Source organism: Globicephala melas, chromosome 9, assembly GCF_963455315.2.
Source record: "Globicephala melas chromosome 9, mGloMel1.2, whole genome shotgun sequence".
Lineage (NCBI taxonomy): Eukaryota > Metazoa > Chordata > Mammalia > Artiodactyla > Delphinidae > Globicephala > Globicephala melas.
Window position 1 is genome coordinate 674,990 of NC_083322.1, and position 22,674 is coordinate 697,663.

Genomic DNA, 22,674 nt, shown 5'->3' on the forward strand with positions numbered 1-22,674 from the left:
CTGATTATACAAACAGATTAAATATCAGTAAGGATACAGAAGATTTGAACAACACCATCAACCGACATAACCTAATTGATATTTATAGAATGATACACCTAAAACCCGCTGAATACACATTATTTTCAAGTACACATAGAGTATTTCCCAAGATGGATCATGTGCTGAGACATAAAGTAAGTCTCAACAAATGTCAAAGGATCAAAATCATACAGAGAAAGATATTAAAAGAAGAGAAAACTACAGATGATTATCTCAGAAATACAGAAACAAAATTTCTAGACAAATCAAATCCAACAATATAAAAAACTAATAATACATCATGATCAAGGGAGATTTATTCCAGAAATGCAGGGCTGGTTACATCTGAAGATTAATCAGTACAACCTACCATATTAACAAGGAAGAGAAAAGCTATATGATAGTCTCAAAAGTAAAAGCACTTGACAAAAGCCAACATCATGATGGAGACCTACAGCTGACACCATACTGAATGGGGAAGAATGAGTGCTTTCTGCTTCAGATCTGGAATTCCACAAGGATGTCTGCTTTTACCTCTTCTGTGCAACATTGCCCTGGAGGGCCTAGCTCGTGCAGTAAAGCAAGCAAAAGGAATACAAGGCGTCCAGATTACGTGATCATCTTTGTAGAAAATTTGGTGGAATCTACAAAAAAGCTACTCAGACGAATAAGCGAGTGTGGAAATGCTGTGGAATGCAGAGTAAATACACAAACATCAATTGTATTTCTATATACCAGCAACAATTAGGTATTGGAATTATAAAAATATCATTCGTAATAGCATCAAATATTATGAAACAACTAGACGTAATCTAACAAAAATATGTGTAAGGCTTTAAACGTTGAAAATTTTGAAACGTTGAGAGTAATTAAAGAAGACCTACATTCGTGGAGATATACACCGTGACCACGTGTGGGAGGACTCAGCAGTGCTAGGGTGGCAACTTCCCCCAAACTGTCCTATAGACGTGACACCTCTGTTTACAGAGGGAAACCGAGGCTGAAAAAGACAGAGTGAAATGTTCACTTTCAGATGCTTAATTGGTGGTAGAGCTGAAATCAGGGCCCTGGAATTCTTGTTCAACTTTTTCATGTTTGTTTTTTAAGCCAAAAAGAAGGTCCCCAAGTTGCCTTCTTGGAAGCCGGTTGAGCACAGTTCTGCGTTTTCCGTCAGCCAGCCTGCAGGATGGGCCGGCTTCTCTGTGGCACTGCCTGAAGCCAGGCCTGGGGCCACATCCAGCTCTGCTTCTACTCACCAGAGATCCTGTCTCCTTACCCACAAAATGAGGAGTCTGCAGACACCAAAATGTCATGTCTGTTGAGAGGGTCAAAAAGAAGTAAAAACGCATGAAGCCAAAGAATGGCCTGGCGCTGGCACTCAGAACACACCACCCACGTGGGATGGTTATCCTGAGGTCCTCCGGGTGGACGCTGCAGGCAGCTGACCTGCAACCCCACGCCTCGTGCTCACCCGGGCTGGACAGAAGGGCGGACTGCAGCTCTGCCTCAGTCCGTTCCCTTTACCTCTGCTTGCAGGCATGAGGGTGTGGGGTGCAGCTGCTGCAAAGGACAAAGTGCAAAGCGGGAGGAGCACCCAGCGAAGCAGAGGTGACGCAGCGAGAAGGTGGTGACGCAGCGAGAAGGTAGTGCCACGGGGAGACGAGAACCAGCGCTCATCCTGTCGTCAGCCGTCTCTGTGGACTAGTTCCAAGCTGTGTAATGGGGCATCGTTTGCAGATATCCGTAACTTCACATCCACGCTTTGTACTGCTGTCAACTTGCTGCAAAATTCACTGATCCTGTGGTTTAGAACTTAACACCTCTTCAACCTCAGATTTTGTGAACCCTAGAAACTGGGGACTGATTTTTCTAACTGATAGTTCTGTATGTGAGCAGCAGACAGCGTAGCTGTCATGGTCAAAGCTAGACCAGTGTGAGGCTCCTCTGAATGCAGAAATGTTTTTGTCCTGGGGACAGTGCTGTCAGTAAGAGTGACACCTTCAATCTACTGCCCCTGAACGTGGGCGGGTAGCCGAGAGCCTGAACAGGACTGAGCACTGACAACCTTCCCACTGTGTGGAGACAGAGACAGAACAGCTTGCCAGAATTACCCTCTACGGCCCGAGCCCAAAAAGGCAGAGCAGCCTAACCCCAACTCTCCATTAATGAGCCGGAGGTGAGGGTTGCCGAGACCCACCCCCAGCGCCCCAATCTTGCCGCCTCCAACGGCATCACGGGGCCACCTCATTAGGAAGCCTGTGGACAGCCCCACCACCGTGTGCTCGGTCACGCACGTCTTGATCAATGTGCTTGTCAACGCTGCCTTCGGGCTGTGAGACACACCGGAGGAAATGTTTGCTCTGTGGTCGAAAGATGGCTCAATTTGGGTTTCCTAATTTGTTCTGGATCCTTGGCACGAGAGAATATTTGATGAGCACAGTGACTAATGTATAGACAAAAGTCTCATCCACTCGGTGTTCGCTGGCAAGTGGGACTCGGAGGGCCTGCAGTCGGAGCTCATAATTGTGCAATCTGGGACTGGGCAGGTGCATCTCCATGAGAGGAAGGGGCCCTGACTTTCAGCTCTAGTGCCCAGGCCCTGGCACGGCTGGGAGCCACGCAGGCAGGGGATGTGATGCAAGTTGTGGCTCTAGGAAGGGTGTCACCTGGCTCCAGGAAGCTGCCCTGATTTCCCCAGCTGATTATGGTCACTTCCTTCCAAGCTCCGTATCCCCAAACCTCTTTGATATACTTTCCATTACAGTTACTAATGTCTATGACTTAACTCCCATTTCAGTCTGCAGGCTGTTTGAGGACAGGTCCATGTTGGAGGCATTCTTCCCCTGGAGAACATAGAATGTGGTCCAGAGCTCAGCACACAGCAGCACTAGTGGCTGTGATGCTGCTGGTGGTGGCGGCGCTTGGTAGCAATGACGCTGATGCTACCATTTATCCAGTGCCCTCCTCTGAGCCATGTGCTGAGCTAGGTACCTGTACTCTCCCTAATAGAACTGCTTCAAGAAAAAAAGGACTCCGCCCCCCGCCCAGTTTTGTAGGGGCAAAAGTGGAGCTCAGAGAGGTTAGAAAGTTCTGAAGGTCACGCAGAGCTGTGCTGACAGCACTGGGTCAGTCTCCCAACCGAGCCTCCTGTCCCCTTGGTTTACTCAGCAGACCCTTGTGGGATGTGCAGGGAGTGGATCTGCGCCGTCTCGTGTGGAACACCGTGGGCTGAGGAATGTCGTCCCAGGGTACATTCCAGGAAGGCTGGCAGCAGTTCTCAGCTGCTTCACACACATGGCGCAGACCACACCAGCGACACCCGAACTAGACCGGGATGACACACGGTATGAGGGGTGAACAAGCCGGAAGTGGCTGTACCAGCCAGTCCTCATGCGTCCCACAGGTTGCTAGTCTCCAGATCTGGGCAACTGCAGTCGTAGCACTTACTCAGCATTATCTTAGGGAACTGGACATCGTAGTTTGTTGGACTGAGGTTTAAAACGTCTTCAGAATAGGGGGTTGAAAATGGTTGTAGAATTTTAGACCCAGAGGTGGGACAGAGTCCACTTGGATGGCTCCCTCAGGGCCGGTGCTCAGGTCCCACTGCTCTAAAGGAAATGCGGCTATGACACGGGCGAGTGAGTGACAGCCACTCGCTGTTAGTAGGCTAGCGGTAAGCCACTAGTAAGTAGGGGCTACTAGCGCTTCTGTGCCAGGAGCTACGCCCATCATCCCCATTTTACAGGTGACTTAGAGGCTAAATAACTCGTCAAGGCAAAGGTCACTAAGCAGCAGAGACCCAAGCCCGGCAGCCTTGCCCGGAGGCCAGCTCCCTCTACGTGCTCACTGCGTCCGGATAGGAAGCCTCAAAGAGGAAGCGACCGAGAGGATACCCTCCTCGCTGCTGCCCCCGCCCCCAGGCTCTGGGTGACCTGGGCACCCTCACCCGGGGCCGCGCTAAGCTCTCCCACTCTCAGAGGACCTGGGGTCACCTGTGAAAACTGAAGTTTTTTTTTTAATTATTACTTTTACAGTCTGCCGACTGAAACATTATTTTTCCCTCTTCACCTTAATTTGGTTCAGAGCATAGAAGACCTCACGCAGACTGTTTACGCTGGTCCACTGCACGGATCACACTCAGCACTGATTGTCTGCGCTGTGTGCGGCCTGCTGCGCCCGCCCCCCGAGCTCTCCACTCGACTCTAATGAAAGGCCCTTTGAGTAGAAGGTGCATTCGCGGCAAAGAGGGTCGGTGCTCGTGGCACCGTAATGAGGCTCTCGGAGGCCGTCCTAGCCTCCAGCGCTGGGGCCCGACCAGGTGTTCAGAGCCAGCCTTTCTCCACGGAAGTTCAGGCTGAACTTAAGATTGACACTTACACCCAATTTGTGCAAGACTGCTGGAGGGGCTGCTTGTTGTGGAGGCATCCCTTCTCTCTCTCTCTCTCTCTCTCTCATGAATCTTACTTTTTCTCTTCTAAAGGAAAAGCAGTTGATTTCAGCCAGCACTTGAACAAAATTATACCATTTGGATGACAACTAAAATCACATCATTTAGAGCTAAAAACAATCTTGGAGATAATGGCCAGTCTCCTCTGACAGGAGAAAACCGAGTGTCAAGAGGTCAGGTGACCTGCCCACGCTCATATGTGAGAACGGAACGTAGCACCATGTCAAGCCCAGCTTCCTGCTTCAGGCTGGCTACGCGAAAATCTGTCCTGCAAGGCTGAACGCAGGTATTTTTAAAATGACAGATTTGGGAGTCTGAGCCACTGTCTTAAATTCAGTGACGGCCGCGCATCTTAGCCAGATCCCCAGGTGTGTACCCACTGACTAAACACCGATTTGTGCCCCAAGGGAGGTGCATGTAGAAAATATGAACGGGCGAGATTTTAAAAGTTTATGGTCCCTGCAAGAAAGCAGCCCTGAGTCATCTCCGAGTGGGAAATTACTGTTTGTCCATGAAATTCTGACGGTGCCGTCGTCAGAGGCAGAACATTGAGACTTCTAACGTTTTTACAGCTGTCCCAGACGTGAGGAAACTGGGCCTCGTTTTGTCTAGTGGGCAAAACAAAGTGTGATGAGATCATGTCCGGGGAACGTTTACTAAATGAGTGAGGAGGCAAAGTGGGTGGAGGCTGAGGGAAAGGCCATGGATTCGACATCATCTGTAAAGCAAGAGGCCCCTGGCAGCTTCACCGGCCAGAATGTCACTGCAAAAAGGATTGGATGGATGGAAAAGGGATTTAAGTGGTCAGTGGAGACAGCAGCCGGAGTGAAATAAAAACCATCAGACGAAGGAGAGAGCCCGTCGCGGGGGAAGCTACTCTGTGGAGTTACAGTACACACCCGTGCATGGCTATGTCGAAGGAAGACAGCTGTACTATAAAATAAAAAATAGTAAGAGGAGAAATGGAGCCCTCACATGCTGCCGGCACGGTGATAGTGGTGCAGCCTCGCGGGAACACGTTTTGGCAGTTCACGCAGAGCTGGCCACTGCCCAGCACCCCACTCCCAGGCACGTGCCTGGGAGACATGAAAACAGGTCCACACAGAGACTTGTACACGAAGGTGCACAGCAGCGTTATTCACAATGGCCCCCAAATGGAAACAACCCAGATGTTCACCAGCTGAGGAATGAAGAAACCAAAATGTGCTCTGTCCTTAATAATTTTCAGTCATCAAAAGGAATTTGGCACCAACGTGCTACGACACGGATGCACCTTGGAATAATCACGCTCATCGAAAGAAGCCAGACACAAAGGCCCCACTGTGATTCTGTTTACGTGAAATGCCCCAGAATAGGCAAAGTCACGGAGAAGGAGGTAGATGAGCAGTTGCCTGGGGCCGGGGGAGGAGGAGGAATGGGGTGATAGAGGGTTCCGTACCAGGCGATGTTTGCACCGCTCTGCGGATCTGCTAAAAACACTGAATGGGGTGAATCTCATGGCGTGCGAACTGTATTTCAATAAAGCTGTTATGAAAAAACCACCGTGGGAGGAATGTGGACGTGGGACCCGGCCCATCGGTGAATTAAGCCGTGGCGCCTGTTTGGGGTGCGCGTTCCGGGTGCCAGGTGCTGTTTAGCGCCCGGAGGTCCAGACCCGGTGCCACTTCAGGGCCTGCCCGTCGATGGGCGCTCACCTGCTGTTTGTCCCCCGGCCCCTGCAGGGTGAGGACCCCCCGGCCGACAGCGTGCTGACCTTCATGGCCCGGACGTCCGCCCTGACCTATGCCCCCGCGTCCCGGGCCGATTTCCCCGGGGACCGCCCGCTGCGCACGCTCCGCAGGCTCCAGCCCGACGAGCTCAGCCCCAAGGTGGCCGGCGGCGCGGACAGGCAGAGTCTGGTCGCCGCACTGGGTGCCTACGCGGCCCGGAAGCCCCCCGCGCCCCCCAGGGATGGCGACCCCGCAACCCGCAAGCTCGTGCGCGCGCCCTGGCGAGAGCCCAGGGTCCTTTCGGCACCGGCGGCCCCCCAGAAATGGCCCTCGCCTCCGGACCCCAGGGACGCCCTGGGCACGGACGACGGTAAGTACCCTTTGCGTGCTTGTCGTCGGCTTGTTTCTGCCTCTCGGGCGGCTGCCCAGGCCGGGCCTCCGAGGCTCTCTCCACGCGCGCACCAGGCTCCGCCATAGAGCGGACAGAGGCCGAGGGGTGGGAGGGGCCGTCCGTCCTGGTCCTGCTCCTGGGTCGCGGGGACTCAGGCGGCCAGTGCCTGCGGCGGAGGGGCCTTCGGATCTCCTGGGGGAGGCGCCCTCCACGTTCAGTTCTCGCTGCCCCGACAGTCTCGCTATTTCATGACTTTATTGGTGGAGATGATGAGGGAATACGACTCACAGGCCAAAGCTGGCCCCGCCCAGCGTTTGGTAAATTGAATATAAACGACTTAGGAGTCCACTGCCCTTTCCTTCTGTCTCTGCCTCTCCACTCCTGTGGTCAGACTCATGCCCAGCTCCTTGGTTTATGGGTGTTTGCTGGTCCCCAGAGACCGGCCTGAAACGAACGCTGCCCCCAGTGCCGTGAGTGTACTTGGGCCCTTGAAGTGACCAGCCCTCGAGGCCGCCGCTTCGGCCCTTGATGTGAGTCACCCCTGCTGTGGTCGCCCCACGGGAGGAGGGCTGTTGGCCGGTCCTAGCCTCTGTGAGACGCCCAGGGGCCTCATCTGTTTTCTAACAGCCTTTCCCTAAGACCGTAAAATATAAAGTGCGATTTTGATAAAATATGACTTCTCCTATGAAGATATACAAATAATAACATGAAGCAGGTAACAGATAAAAAAATACTGAGTGTCCGTCCCCATTCGCGCTCCCTGTCTGTAAGTGGAGGCTTGATCGGGCCGCTCTGGTGGGGCTCTTCGGGGAACATCCTCTGAAGATGCTCTCTCCGCTCTCCAGGGACCCTTATTAGCGGCATCATTTGGTTGGCGTTTTCTCCTGGGCTACGTTGCAATGTGGGTTATCTTTTTATATATATTGTCTTCCCAACTGCGCTGTATGCTTTAAAGAGTCATGTAAAATGTTAGTCTCAGAGCAAACAGAGAGACTTGTAGGATGAACGCCCACACTTGCATTGCTGGGTTCCTCTCGCTACTTCTGTGACCCCCTCCTCCCCTACGCTGACGGATTCAATCGGACGCTGTCAGGTTTCACCTGTCACACTTCAGTATTGCACTGCCAGAGATACGACTCTTGAATAAACCTAACCAAACAGCTTTATCCCATGTTAACCTTCATACTAATGTCTTCATATCACCAAGTATCTAATCTGTGTTTAAATTTCTCACGTGTAAATTTTCTTTACAGTCGGTTCTTTGAAGGCAGTATCTGAAGACGGTCCACTGAATTGGTGGATGTACCTGTTAAGCGCCTTTTAAACTACAAAAGCTTTCTCCTCCCTCTTTTATTCTCTTGCATCATTTTTTTAAAAAAAATATTGTTTCAGGTGTACAACGTTTTAGTTTGACATCTGTATACACTACAGAGTGATCACCATCAAAGGTCTAATTACCATCCATCTCCATACAGCTGACCTCTTCACCCATCTTGCCCCCATCAGCCCCTTCCTCTCTGGTAATCACTAATGTGTTCCCTGTATCTATGAGGTTTTGCTTTATGTTCTTCTTTATTTTAGATTCCACATATGAGTGAAATCACACAGTATTTGTCTTTTTCTGTCCAACTTATTTCACTAGCTTAATACCCTCTAGGTCCATCCATGTTGTAGCAAATGGCAGAATTTCATTCTTTTTCATGACTGAGTAATATTCCATTGTATATATGTATGTACCACATCTTTTTTGTTTTAAGATTTTTTTTGATGTGGACCTTTTTTTTTTTTTTTTTTTAAGTCTTTACTGAATTTGCTACAATATTGCTTCTGTTTTATGTTTCGGTTCTTTGGCCCTGAGGCATGTGGGATCTTAGTTCCCCTACCAGGGGTCAAACCTGCGCCCCCTGCCTTGGAAGGTGAAGTCTTCACCACGGGACCGCTAGGGAAGTCCCACCACATCTCCTTTATCCGTTCATCTGTTGATGGATACGTAGGATGCTTCCACATCTTGGCTATTGCAATGAACATGGGGGTGCATATATCTTTTTGAATTGGTGTTTTTGTTTTTTTTGGATAAGTACACAAGAGTGGAATTGCTGGATCATATGGTAGTTCTTATAGTTTCTGTCCCTTTGTTAAGTTCTGGCTGTGTTCATCCATGCTTCTTCTGGGTTCAGTGAGCATCTTTATGACCATTATTTTAAACTCTTTATCAGCTGAGTTGCTTTTCTCTCTTTCATTTAGTTCTTTTTCAGAGGTTTATGTCGTGTCCTTTTGATTGGAACATGTTCCTTTGTCTGCTTATTTTGCCTAATTCTCTGTGTCTGTTTCTCTGTGTTAGGTGTATCAGCTACCTCTCCCAGTCTTGAGGAGTGGCTTTTGTGGGAGACATCCTGTGGGGCTCAGAGGTGCAATCCCACTGGCCACCGGAGCCCGGGGCTCAAGGGGCGTGCCCGTGTGGGGCACCTGCCCTCCTGTTGTGGTGAGGTCAGGGTTGCGGAGGGGCGCTGGCGGGTGGGGTTATCGCCTGACTGGTCATGAGCCCTGCTGAGGTGCAGGGGTGGCAGCGCTCTCGGTAGGGGGCTAACAGGTTAGGTGGCGATTTCCACAGTGGCGCCTGCAGTGTCTCAGTCCCTGGGGAGCATCCCAAGTGGTCCCTGTTTCTCCAGCAGGTACTTCAAGATTAGTAAGTGGGTCTCCTTCCTCTGTGATGCAGGTGCCTTGCAATCAGGCACGTCTGCGTTGGTTTTGAGTCGAGTGAGTCTGCGCAAGGGCCCTTCAAGAGCGAATTTCCCATTCTCTGTAGTTCTGTGGTTTTCTTAGATGTATCTCCTGTTGGTTTTCAGAGCCAGGTGTTTTGGGGGCTCATCGCTCCTGTGCAGGATCTGGGGGTTGGAGAGCCTCCTGTGGAGCTCGAACCCCTCGCTCCTCACAGGAGAGCTTCACCCTTTGTGATCCTTGGCGGTTTGTGGATCGCCGTGGCAGTGGGTGTTCTCTTGGCGAGACCACCTCTCTGCCTTCCTGCCTGTTGATGCTGTCCTGTACTTTCCTGGTTGCACCCCAAGGAGGACGTGTACTAGTTCCTCTGTTCCACACGCCCTGTGAGCTAGGAGCTCGGAGATGTGACCAGCGTGTCCAGCGTTCAGCAAGAAGCCTTCAGGGGGACAGCGACCTTCTGTGAGGGGGACGCTGCCTCCCTGTGTCTCGTTAGCGTCCAGCAGCCCCGGCCACGTAACCTTTCTGGCACGTTTCACCTTGACTGTTTGGAAAGTGCTCGATCCCCCAACAGGAGGAGCTCACCTCACCCTACCCCACCTCGAGGGAAGCCCTCGCAGGGCTGTACTTTTCTCTGGAGCGTGTCTCACAGTCTGACTCACGCGTTCGCACGTATTGGATAAATGTTTGTCTCCGCTTGTAGACCGTCAGCTTACGGAAGCCAGCAAACCGTGCTGCTTTTCTCACATTTGCACCCGGGACTCAGCATGTGCCTTGCAGGGTGTTTGCTGAGTGGGTGAATGGTATCATTTGCTCTTCACGTCAACCGTGAAAGATGGTGTTATTGTCAGCCTCGTTTTCCTGACGAGGAACCTGCAGCTTGAGATAGCAGGTGATAGCGTTTGTCCCAAAGTCAGGTCACTTAAGGCAAAGTGGATGGAAGCCTTTAAGAACCGTCTAAAATGCAGATTTAAACACAATTTGCTTTATTTCTTGGGCTTATTGGTCCCGGACTCTAATGCTTTAAATGCCATTCGGCTCCAAAGTCTAGCTTTCTCTGACTGTTCATTGTGTGCAAAGTTGTGTGCTGAGCCTTTAGGGTGAGCAGAGGAGTAGAGAAGGGTCACCTGGGGGCAGGGGTGTCAGCCAGGGCTGGAAGGAGGAAGGGCTCTCTTCTTACATAGTGAAAAAGGACAAGGCAAGAAAAGACCAGCCTTCCTCTAAAGCCCCAGAGCTTCCCGGGGTTACCTGTCCGGACCAGTCCCAGGCAGGCCATTCCACACCACTCGCCCCTGGAAAACTGCCCCTGCCGTTCGGTCTAATATCCTTCAGAACCCCGGGGAGCGTTCAGGTAGATTCAGTGGGCCACGAGCACAGGATCCCTAGGAAGGCGCAAGACACAGCAGCCCTGTCCTCAAAACCCAGTTTCACCTTGAAAGCACCAGCGAGAAAGTCAGAAGGGAGGCCCAGAGGGCCAGGGTGTGTGACCTCCCGGGGGGCGCAGCTCTGGAGAGCTGGCTGTGCCGGGCACCCAGCGGGTGTAGTGCGGAAGACAGAGACGTGGGTGACGCAGATAGTGGCTGCCCTTCTGCAGGACAGTCGAGACCAATATGTAGCCCTCAGGGCTCATGAAAACCCACCCATCCCTGCTCCCGAATCAGTAAATCAGGCCACTGGCTTCATGTGCATGGCAAATGTTCATTTGGTAAAAACTTAGAAAGGAGACCCTCTTCCTTCATTTATTCATTATTTACACCGTGTCGCCTTTGAAAAAGCTTTAATTCACATAAAATTAAAAGACCAGTGGGCAGTAGGATAATGGCAAGGGCAAACGGCAAAGTGTGAAGTGTGGGATTCAGACACGGCTGGTCCAGCTTCTCCTGTTTAGGACACGGTGTCTTGGGTTGTGGCCCAGCTGGCAATGCCCCTCGTTAGAGTGTTGTTCTGTATTCTGTGATCAGTTCTCTATGGAAACCGGAATGGGTAAAGGATTATTTGTTGTGCTTTTTATCAGTTGTAGAAGTAGTAAATGGTTACCATGCAATACCAGAATAATAAGACACCCTGGATCTCATCACCACCAGGCAGGTGTCGTGAGCGCTGGTGTGCCTTTTGGTGCTCCGTGTGCGTTTGTGAGGCCTGGCACCGCACGGCTGACCCGGGTGTGGCCGTGCGCAGCTGCTGCTTCTCCTCTGCACGTCCCTGCAGTGCATTCGCCAGGGCTCGTTCTTCCTCCATCGCTGGGTTAAAATTCAGGCAAGTCCCATGAACTCCAGTCACTCTTAGGTAATAAAAAGTGCGAGGCCACTTTTGTATTTAAAGTTTTAAAAATTGTGGCAAATACACATTGGTTTGGCTCTGATCATAGACTGAGTTCCTGTCTGCAGAACTGCAGCATGAAGCGTGCACACCTGGGCATCTCCCATCCAACCTTTGCTGCGGGGAGGGAGCTCGGCAGTTCTCACATTCAAAGGGTGTTTCCGTGAATGGGATCCAGATGCCTTGCTGATTCAGCCCATTTAGTTAATGTAGACGGATTTCAGGGGCTGCCCCGGAAGCCCTTCCTGGGAAGTTTCCTCCTGTGGGGTCTGCATTTGCCACCCAGCCCGTGTCTAGGCTACTCCCCTGAGTGTGATAGTGGTGAGGATGAGGGTGATGAGAGTGGTAATGGTGATGGTGGTGACGGTGGCGATTATGGTGGTGATGTGTGCGTTCGTATGTGCCTAAACTGTGTACTTTCATGTACACGTGGTGGTAAAGGCACTTAGGAGCAGAAACTGTTGTGTATGATCACATCCTCTTTGTGGAAGCAGATTTGTGTGAGGTTAACTGCACACCATTGCTTATTCTCTAAAGCTTGTAGCGTTTGTCTGGGGGACCCTATTAAGACATATAATTTCTGTAGGTCAGGCCTGCAGCAGTTGTTCATGGGAGCTGATCTCCTACTCCAGGCCTTACGTATTTGATGTCCTGACATTTCATGTAATTGCTCTGCTAGAGCCCACTTGGCACATTGAAAGCTACTTAAAATGTCATTATAAGCCGGCCGGATCTCGGAATTACATGGTGCGGCAGCCGGAACAGAGCGTCTCACTTTGATGCATGTGGTATTTGATTGTGCTCTGCGCCACGGTCCCTCCAGTCCACCAGGGCTGGCTACACTCTTTAAAGAGGATTTCCTCATTTCTCCTCATCTTCAGAGGACTGACAGTGGGCGCCTCTGAGCTGACTCACTGTGGTCAACCGCACTTACGCGGGAGATGATCGCTGACACGAGTTAATTGCTCTCCTCCTAAGTGGTCAGCCGCTTAGCATCTACCATTGTATACCTATGGGTTTTTTAGTTATTTTTCACTAATGGTAATCTGAAAAGTTTCTTTTTTGGATGAGAGGAGACAGTTTTAGGAATTATATTTTATTATACCATTTTGAAGATGGATGTGTCGTCTTATAGTTAGAGAGGCCCACGGAAAGTCTCTCCCGTTCTCTGCTCTGTATCTTAAAGAACGTGAGTGTTTTCACGCTGCAGGTCTGTTTCTGCTCTTCCCTCCAAATAAGGAGAATAGAGCCGAGGGAAGTTAAGGGAAAGGACGTGAGGTAACTGTAGGGAGGGTTTCTCTGAGTTATTGAATGTCAGCACAGATTACTGGAGGAGGGGCACAACTTCCCCTTAGCTATTTGGTTATTAGACGTGGTAGACAGTCTAAACATTTGATTTCGCTTTCTCAATAACGCCTTCAAGTGGGAGTTACTGACCCATCTACACAGACAGACCCCGAGACTGGAGCCTGGGTGTGGCTGGCTGCAGAGCACACTTTGTCCAGATCGTGACCCCCTGTTTGTGGTGGGTCTTTTAGGATTTCTGACTTGCCCTGTGTTTGACCAACATCCTTCCTGCCCTGGGTTGCACAAAACAAAACATCGCCCTGTGGGATGCTTTGAGGGGCTGCCGAGAGCCTCCACCCCTTCCCAGGCTCCCCCAACGTTGGGAGCTGACCTCACACAGCTCCTCCAGCTTTGTTGTCTGTTGTCACCCACCTGGGCTCTGTTCCGTCCCCTGAACCTCACATCCGGTCCATCTGGACCTGCCATAGAAACACATAGGCTCCCGCCAGCTCTGCCTGCTGCACCGCCATCCCCAGCTGGGTTCCTGCAGGAGCCGCCTCCGGCCTCCCGGCTCTGACCTTGTCTCAAGCCTGCAGACCTCTTAAAATTGTAAACCAGATGACGACTCACTGCTCAAAACCCAGCAAGGGCTTCTCATCCCACTCAGCAAAAATCCAGGTCCTTTTCATGGTCTGAGACCCTGTAAAGTGCCCCCGACTTTCACGCCCCGCTTGTTGCTCCAGGTCACCCACTCTGGCCGCCTTCCTTCCTTCCAGTGCTCCTGCCCCAGGGCCTTTGCGCTTGCTGTGTCCTCTGCCCGCAGAGCGTTTCCTTAAGATGGTCCCTGGGCTCAGGACTTCCCTTCTTTGGGTCTCTGAGCTTTTCTCCGACAATCCTGTCTAACGCAGCATCGTCCCTCCCCACTGCCCCATCCTCCACGCTCTGCATTATTGTTCCCACAGCCCCGTCACCACCAGACATTGTATGTGTTTGTTTTAAATTGTTTATTTTGTTTCTTCTACTATAGATGAACGTTCCGTGGAAGCAGGTGCTTTGCTAACTGCATTATTCCTGCACCTTGACAGGTAGCTGAGCACAGAAAACGTGCAGCGAACATTTGTGGAAGGAAGGAAAGAACGAAGGGTGGGAGGAGAGTTCCTGCTCTTGAGCTCTGCCGTTTAGGTTTGAGACCCTCTGGGAGGCCTGAATCCCTCACTGATTATCCACCTCCCTCATGACCTGGAATGTGTGTCTCCCACCCAGGCAGCCTGAGAGCAGCTGGGGGGAGGGGCGTGTGTGGGCAAAAAGGTCACAGGGCGGCGACAGGCCCTGGCCCCCTGCACAGAGGACAGCACCAGGGCGCCAGCAGATGCGGACCCGGCCGCCCACAGGCCAGGCCGTGCCCAGGAGAGCCCGCCTGCTTCAGCCACAGTTCGGTCCGCGGCGACTTGCTACCCAGGGTCTGAACTGTCACCCTGACACCCGTGTGCCCCCATTCGCATGACGGTTCTAGCGCAGTAATCCCACTGGTCCTGTTCCTAAATCTGGAATCGGAGAGAAAGTGGACTCTTAGAAGGACATGTTCTGGACCCCTTGAAACCGGCCAACAGTGCGACTCAGGGGCTTAACCGCGAGGTGGTGAGACATCCTCGCGGGGCCCGTCGGGGCAGGGAGTCCACCTTGGACCCTTGTTAGGAGGGACACAGCTCTGCGTTGAGGATGGCCCGGCGGAGAACAGGAGCAGATCCTCGGTGAACCAAGGCCCTGGGGAATGGAGCGTTCTCCCAGCTGAATTTCCTGGTTAAGTTTGCGTTCCGCAGAAACGCATTTTGGATTCAACACTTGTTAAAAAACGTCTCGTACACGTACTGATCCATTTCCTTTGCCTTGGTCGGTGTCCTGGGACGCCATGGTGGGTCCTGCCGTGCTGTGGCCCCTGGCAGGGACCACGCCTGCAGGGGCCAAGCCTCGGCCTCTAGTTTCAGGGCATTGCGTTTCCTCGCCTTTTAGGCCATGGCTGCGACAGTACAGACCCCTGAAAGTTGATGTGTCTATAATGCTAGAGGCTTAATAAACAGCTAGGTGTTGTTTCTCTTACTGTTTACTCTACCTTAGTTTTTCTCTTTTCTACGAAGCAACCTGTGCCCTTTGTCGTCCCAGAGAAGCAGGAACTCTGACGCTGTGTGGGGTCGGGGTCCCTCAAGCCTTCAGCCTCCTGCCCTGGTCTGGGTCAGGCTTGCTTCTCTGTTTTTACAATGTTTCTGTTTATGAGGAAGTGAGAAATATTTTTCCAGGTTCACTGCTGGAAGGCAAGCGTTTGGTCCCTAAACGTGTCTACGGGGCTGTGGGGGGAGGGATGCAGGGGGAGGTGGGGATGCAGGGGGGCAGTGCCCTCCCCAGGGGCTCAGGTCGGGGTCAAGGACCACGGAGGCAGCAGCCACAGGGAAGTCATCCGTCTGCATTTCCTTCCACGGGAAGCTGTTTCAAAGTGCAGGTTCTATTACCGTTCAGGTGTGGTGAGACCAACAGATCAGGAGAGGGTTATCGTGAAAAAGGTTGTTTCCCAGAGGCGGGGGCCACCCGGGGAAGCACCAGGCTGGTGACGGGGCAGAGGGAGGGGAGCTGTAGGCAGGGCCTTTCTGTGGGTTTGCAGGAAGGAGCAGGCGAGGCAGCAGCGGCTGGTGTGAGTAACGTCAGCGGCTCTGGGGCAGAGGGGCAGCCCCTAGTTGTTGGGACCCGGGCCCGGGGTGCGCAGGGCAGGGGGCCAGTCGCCTGGGGGCGGGGCGGGGCTCTGGGTTGGTTGGTTGGCATTTGGAAGCAGCATCTGCTGTCTGTACATGTGGGCGGCCCCGGGAACATCAGTCTCTCCGGGACCGGCGAGGCCCAGAGCTCAGAGCCTCAGGAGCTCCTGGTTGACACGGAATCAAGGCCGGGGCTGTCACCACCCTGCAGCAAACCTTGTGGGGGACTCCGGGCCACCCCACTGCTCTCCAGCCAGCAGAGCTTTTCCTAGCATCTCCTGCACTGCAGGTCCAGGGTGAGGGACCATCGTAACTCTTTTCTTTTCAATAATATGAAAATGTCTTTCTTCCACTCTCACGCCTGAAGGATATTTTCGCTGTGTAATCTAGACTTCTGAATTAGACACCTTTTCTTTTAGTGGTTCAGATGCATCCTCATATGTAAATGATCCAGTGTGTACTTGTGTATCATGTCACGTATGTCGTGCTTACAGGGCGCTGGGTGTGTCCTGGGGCACCTCGGTTCTCTGTGCGGCCTTGTGAGCTCGGCTGGGAGCGGCCGTCGTGTGGCTCTCCGAGTGCCTCGAATCTCTGAATTAATGCTCTTCACCGATCTCAGGGCACTTGTGGAGGCTGTTTTCTTTTCTTTGTCCCCTTCTCTCTCTCCTTTCCCTCTCAGACCCAGTCACACTCGTGGCGCCTGGAGCTGTACCGCGTTGCCAAGGTGTGGCCAGTCCTTTCTCCCTGTTCCACGGATGAGAATCGTTGCCATTGTTTGTCCTCAAATTCACCAGCTCTTTGTTCTCCATCATCCAATCTGCGGTTAAGCCCATCCAGGGAGCTTTTAAATTTCAAATACTGAACTCTTCACTTGCAGAATTCCATTTGGCCCTTTTTTGCTCCCGTCCCTCTGCTGCGCTCACCGTTGCCACCCATCTGCATCCTCGTGTCCTTGTTCTAACGCTGTCCCTTGTCTCGGTTTGTCTGTTTCGTGTGTGCCGTCTAGGGGCACGTGTTCAGGCTCTGCTGAAGGACCTGCAGGAGCGCCCAGGCAGCGTGGAGGGTCTGAGCGCCCTCGATGTGGCCGAGGCAGCCCGTGCGATAGCGAGCGCGATGCCAGGCGGGCGCGCGGAAGGGGAGCAGGACGGCGCCGGGAGAGGCGGCGGAGGGCCGAGAGGCCAGGCGGGCCGCTCGGGGGCCGTGCGCCACAGAGACGGCGTGCCAGGTGAGTGCCTCCCGGCCGCTCGCCGCGTGTGCGCGTGGTGCGCTGGGCTGCATTCTTTCTGCTGCGAGGTGGGATTCATGTTAACGATTTGTGTCTGTCTGAACTTTTGCCTCTGAAAGCCTCCTCCGCAGGCTGAGCCTTCCAGAGCACGTACGCTGAAGGGCGAATTGCTCTGTGGAGGAGGGGGCTGTGATGCCTCCGGGTGAGGTTCCGGGTGAGCAAAAACAGGAGAGAAAGAGGTTTTGTCCGGACTGTGTGAGCGAGTACAACATGGAGGCAAACATTTGAATAATAAAGTGAAAGAGGTTCATTCAAATGTCTGCTTGAGGCCACATCAGCCTCTGGGGCTGCTCCAGGGAGAAAGCAGAGATCCCCACCCCCTGGCACACGCCCACTGGCGCACACTGACACACACACACACAGACACGCTCACACCCCGGCACATGCACAGTCACACACACACACAGAGACACGCTCACACCCCGGCGCATGCACGCTCACACACACACACACACACACACACAGAGATACACTCACACCCCGGCACATGCACTCACACACACACACACACAGAGACACACTCACACACAGAGACACACTCACACCCCGGCACATGCACACTCACACACACTCACAGAGACACACTCACACCCCGGTGCATGCACACTCACACACACAGACACGCTCACACTCTAGTGCATGCACGCTCACACCCCAGCACATGCACACTCACACACATCCCAACATTCACACTCACACACGCTCACACACCCCAACCCACTCACATACATGCACCCACTAACAGCCGCCAGGGAGCCTTGTGCGAGGGCCGAGCAGGGCAGGCCCCGTCTCCCCGCCTGACCGCTTCTCAGAGTTGCGGAAGCTATAAAGCATGTAACGCAGTGCGCTGCACACAGTAGGCACCCAGGAACATGCCAGGCGCAAGGTGCACGTCTCTCCCTCCTCTGTGGGCTGGGACGACGCTTGCCTGGAAGCTGGAAGCGTGGCTTGACCGATGCAGGAAAAGATGCTGGGCTGCTACTCGGACGAGATGGTCCCTGTCCGGGGCTGGGAGGGTCTGCAGGAGCACAGGAGCCACACACCGACTCCTGCGTGTGTCTTCAGAGGAGTGGCCACCACAGGAAAGTACCCAGTCTGGAGGCATCTCAGCATGAGGTGTGTGGGTCGACACTTCACTTTCCTTTCTGTAACTGCGCGCTGCGCCTGGCCCAGCGGCTCTTTCTGCTCTGAGCTACCTGAGGATAATACGTGGCTCCCTGGAACTGGCATCGTGACTGACTGACTGACTTCGTGTCTGAGTTAGTGTGTCAGCCCTCCTCTGTCGTGGACTTTACGGAGCGCCGCCTCTGTACTGTAAGCGGAGGTTTTCGTTGTCGTGGGAATGAGGCCAGTTTCACTGTGCCTGACCTACTCGGTGGTCACCCTGTATGTCCTGTGACCTTTGTGCTGACATGCTGGACCGGGATTTTTTTTTCTCATCTTTATTGGAGTATAATTGCTTTACAATGGTGTGTTAGTTTCTGCTTTATAACAAAGTGAATCAGTTATACATATACATATGTTCCCATATCTCCTCCCTCTTGCGTCTCCCTCCCTCCCACCCTCCCATTCCCACCCCTCCAGGCGGTCACAAAGCACCGAGCTGATCTCCCTGTGCTATGCGGCTGCTTCCCACTAGCTATCTGCCTTACCTTTGCTAGTGTATATATGTTGGGCCAGGATTTTGATGAGCTCGTGTCTTTCACAGATAACAGAGTGCGAGACGGCGGTGCAGGATTTTACCAGGAGGTAAGATGGGGCGTGTTCGGGTCCCGTGAAACCCAGAGTCGCGTTAGTTTTCTTGTCCATGGTTTGGGAACGTACGTGAAATACAAAAAAAATTTTTTCCAGAAAAAGATAGAAAAACCCTCATAATCTCAAATTAATATTCCTCAGAACCACCCCCCCATCCACCCAGGGAAACGGGAGGACAACACCGCCTGATAAGACTTCACACCCACTTTGTGTCGTTGAGGTCGTCCCGCGTGTCCTGGTTTCTGAGGTTCATTTAACAGACGTTCACAGGCTCTGGATCATGTACACCCACGGCGCTGTCCATGGTGGAGCCACCAGCCAAATGTGGCTGCTTGAACTTAAACCCATTAAAATTAAGTCCATAAGACTTCAGTTCCCCAGCTGTGCCAGCCACACGTCCCATGCTCCCTAGTAACTGTGGGGGGATGGGGAGACCACTGCTCCTCTGTCGTTGCCAAGGGGCCCCTCGACAGTGTGCTGGTCCAGAGGGGTCTGGAACAGGCTGATGCGTGTGCAGGTGTGCGCACACGTCCACCCACGGAGCGCTTTGTTGGTTTTCCCTGTTGGAGAACTTTTGCTCATTTGTATTAGTCTTAAGGATGCAGAAAGTCAATTCATAAGCAATGGCAGTGATGTGGTTCTACGAAACTCTATTTTGTGGGTGGAAAAGAAGAATTTCTGGTTAGTACTTCTCTTGTCAGATTATGTTAGTGGTTCCTGGTTCAGTGCCTGTTAGCACGTGGTGAAGAAAACACCAACAATTCTTTGAAATGTCCATCAGAAATAAAAAGTGGAGGGTTCGGCTGTCCGAGTTGCGGAGGGAGCCATGGGGTCTAGGGACACGTTTCTAATTTGGGACGCAGAGGGAGAGGCCAGCAGAGCTTGGGCTCTCCAGACGACATGCATTCGGCCGGACGCCGAATTTGCCCCGTGTGGCCCACTCCAGCCCCAGGCTCACGTACGCCAGTGCCCGCTCCCCCGAGAGTCTGGTGCTGATGCCTCTCTGTGACTTGGGGCACATTCTTAGGCTGGTTTCCTTTCTGCCAGGTCAGCCGTTTGGGCGTCAAACTCGGGGACCTCCTGCAGGGTCCTGGGTCTCCATTCCTGCCTGGAGCCCCCCATCTTGCCGGGTCTTTCAAGACGGAGATCAAGAAATCGGAGGACCCTGAGGCCTCCCCGTCTTCAGAGGAGGATCGCGTTGGGGTGGAGAACATAAAGAGTCAGACCTACTCCAAGGAGCTGCTGCAAAGGCCGCTGCACCCGGAGCCGGGGCCGGGCGGACTTGGGGCATCGCAGCTCCGGGCTCCGGCGGCCCTGCAGGAGGACCAGCGCCCTGGCGCCGGGGCCCGGGGACCCCCCGGCCAAGGCCTGCGGCTGGAAGTCCAACCTCCCCAGGAGGAGTACGGCTACATTGTGACGGAAAATGAGTGAGTGGGAGCTTTTCATCTCTCCGTGGGTGAGATCCTGGCCCTGCGCAGGCTGGGGAAACGCTTTCATATTTTTCCCCATCTTCACCTGGAGGTGGAGGGTGGGCATCCCTGGTCTTGCAGGTGTGGGAGGGGAGCCAGGAACCAGCCGTCCCCCTGACCCCGTGTTCTGGACCGGGAACCCGAGCTTCAGGGTGATTCTCCACCAAATAAACCCCAAACAAAGCCCTGCCTGGCTCCTTGGTCCTGGCGCCATCACCTGCAGCTCAGGCCACAGGGTGCCTGTTGGAGCTGGAGCCGGGGTGTCTCAGGCAGGATGGGCGGTGCAAGGGGCGCCCCGGGCAGCCCACATTGGCTAGAACTCCAGAAGCTTCAAGTCGTCCGTATACTAGGGTATGAGTCACTCTTCCGAGGGAAAAACGTGCCGCCCACCATGAAGTGTTCTGTCCTCTCCTTAATTTTGTGCTGAGCGCAACAAGGGACAGAATCAATGTCACGTGCCCAGCAAGTGACAGTGGTCGGCCTTGTTCTTCAGGTCATCTCACTAACGAACCTGACGTTTGACGCTTCGTAACGGTGCGTTTCCTTCAAGGAATGGAAGTGGGGATTCCAAGGGAAAACACGTGTGTCTGGCTGCATGCACAGGCGTGCGTGTGTGTGCAGGTGTGCGCTGGTGCGTGTGCAGGTGTGCGCACACGTCCACCCGCGGTTTTGCTTCTGCGTCATCCTGTGCCTCTGGTCAGGCGTCGAGTGTGCTTCAGTGGTTACTCCCCGTGGGGAGGGGCTCCGTCAGAGCGGGAACCGTCTCTCCTGCTGACTCCGCGGCCTCTGCGCTCTCGCCTCCGCGCGCGTTCACCGTCGCTGCACCGCACACGGCAAACCCAGACCCTGTGTCAAGGCCCCGTGAAGCTGAAGGTGGTGTCTCGCCTGGGTTTGGAGGCTTCTGCAGCACTGACGCCTCGTTTCTCCAGCCTTTTCATGAAGATGCGCCTGCCCGTTCCGGCCTCCACACCTCCGGGCCGTGTTCCTCGCACCCTGTCTGCCTTGAGCCCCTTTGCTCAGAACTGGAACTCCCGCTGGGTGTGTCAGAGTCACACGTGACCCAGCGCGCACGGGGGCCTGGATGGTGCTGTTGCGTCAGACCCTTCCAGCAGCCTGCTGCCCGGTCTGACCTGTGCCGTGGGTTTTCCCTTTCTCAGCAGACATTGCTCTCGTGTGTGTGTGTGTGTGTGACGTGTATGTGTATTGTATGTTTCTGTGTGTGTGTCTGTGTGTATCTGTGTTGTGTGCACATGGCTGTGTATATTTGTGTATGTGTGCATGTATGTATACACGGGTGCACATGTATGTGTGTGTAGGATGTATGTGTGTGTGGTTGTCTGTGTGCATGTGTGTATGCGTTTGTGCATACGTGTGTCTGTGCACGTGTGTGTAGTATGTACGTGTTCGTGTGTGTGTGTGTGTGTGCGCATCTCTGTGTTGTGTGTGTGTGTGCGTGGTCACTGGAGGGACCCCTGTGCAGCTGCTCTGAGCACCTTTCCTCCCGCCAGGATGTCCTGATGCCCGGACCAGGAGGGCTGGTCCCCGGCGCAGGGTACAGGGCTGCTCCTGTCTGGGGCCTGGGGCTTAGCTGCGCACACAGGAGACCGAGGCCCCATGGAAGTGCTGGGAAAGGATTCTGATCATTGGGAAGGCTTTTCGAGTCTGCGTGAACAACGGAGAACAGAGGATGATGAACTTTAGAGCAGGACCATCCAGGCCTACCGTTCTCAGCATCACAGGAAACCCAGCGTGAGTGGACGACACCTGGATGGAGGGAGACCCATCTCGTCGGGTGTCTCCTCCTGTTCTTGCTGACTTTCCTGTAACGCGAAGCCACTTCTGAGCGTTTCTTCTCTGCGTCCAGAGTTCCTTTTCCTGAGGGCTTTTCCTTGGCCTCAGCTTTGGGGCCTGAACGCTTACCTGCTACAAGCGCGGGTTAAAGAAAAGGATCATTATCTTATCTTGGCCGATTTCCCGTCTTCTCTTTTGCTGTTTCTGTCGGATGGAAGCTCTGTGGTGCAGCCGACAGCCTTATGTCCAGAACTCCCTGTGTGTCACAGGGGAGACCTGCTCCAGAAGCATCTCCCACCCTCCCTCCACGGACGGACGGAGGCTTCTGCCTCTGTTGTCAGAGTAACTGGTAACTTGGGATTCTCGGGGGCAAGATTTCCCCAGATCTCAGTTTAAGCCTTAATGGATCAACTATTTACTGACAGGAATCTGACACTGTTCTTTTCTTCTCTTTATTTTAGTTGCTTGGTTCTTTCTGAAAGGAGGAGGAGCGTGCCGTCTCCTCCCTGACGTTGGCAGGCATGGCGCGGCTGGCCTCGCGCGTCCATTTCCTGGTGGGCGGGGCTGTCGTTTAATCCTTTGCCACTTGCATTTTCATCCTCTCTACAAACTGGATGGATTATTCAAGACGCGTGAAGGGCAGGGCAGCCATCCCAGGTCCTCCGAGGACGATTTAAACGTAATTTCAAGTTAGGTTGGCAGGAAGTGACCACGGGACGGAGGCTGCATGTGAAGCAGAGGGGA

At 53.3% G+C, this 22,674-nt stretch overlaps 1 protein-coding gene across 4 annotated transcripts in view; it reads left to right on the forward strand.

The window, feature by feature from the left end:
- Positions 1 to 22,674, forward strand: part of PTPRN2 (protein tyrosine phosphatase receptor type N2) — a 689,065-nt gene that overhangs the window by 244,916 nt on the left and 421,475 nt on the right. For all 4 annotated transcript variants that reach the window (XM_060305028.1, XM_030854362.2, XM_060305029.1 and 1 more), the window contains 4 exons: positions 6,190 to 6,547; positions 16,637 to 16,855; positions 18,624 to 18,664; positions 19,718 to 20,097. In XM_060305028.1, coding sequence (XP_060161011.1) covers positions 6,190 to 6,547; positions 16,637 to 16,855; positions 18,624 to 18,664; positions 19,718 to 20,097 — 998 coding nt within the window. The remainder of the gene's footprint in view (positions 1 to 6,189; positions 6,548 to 16,636; positions 16,856 to 18,623; positions 18,665 to 19,717; positions 20,098 to 22,674) is intronic.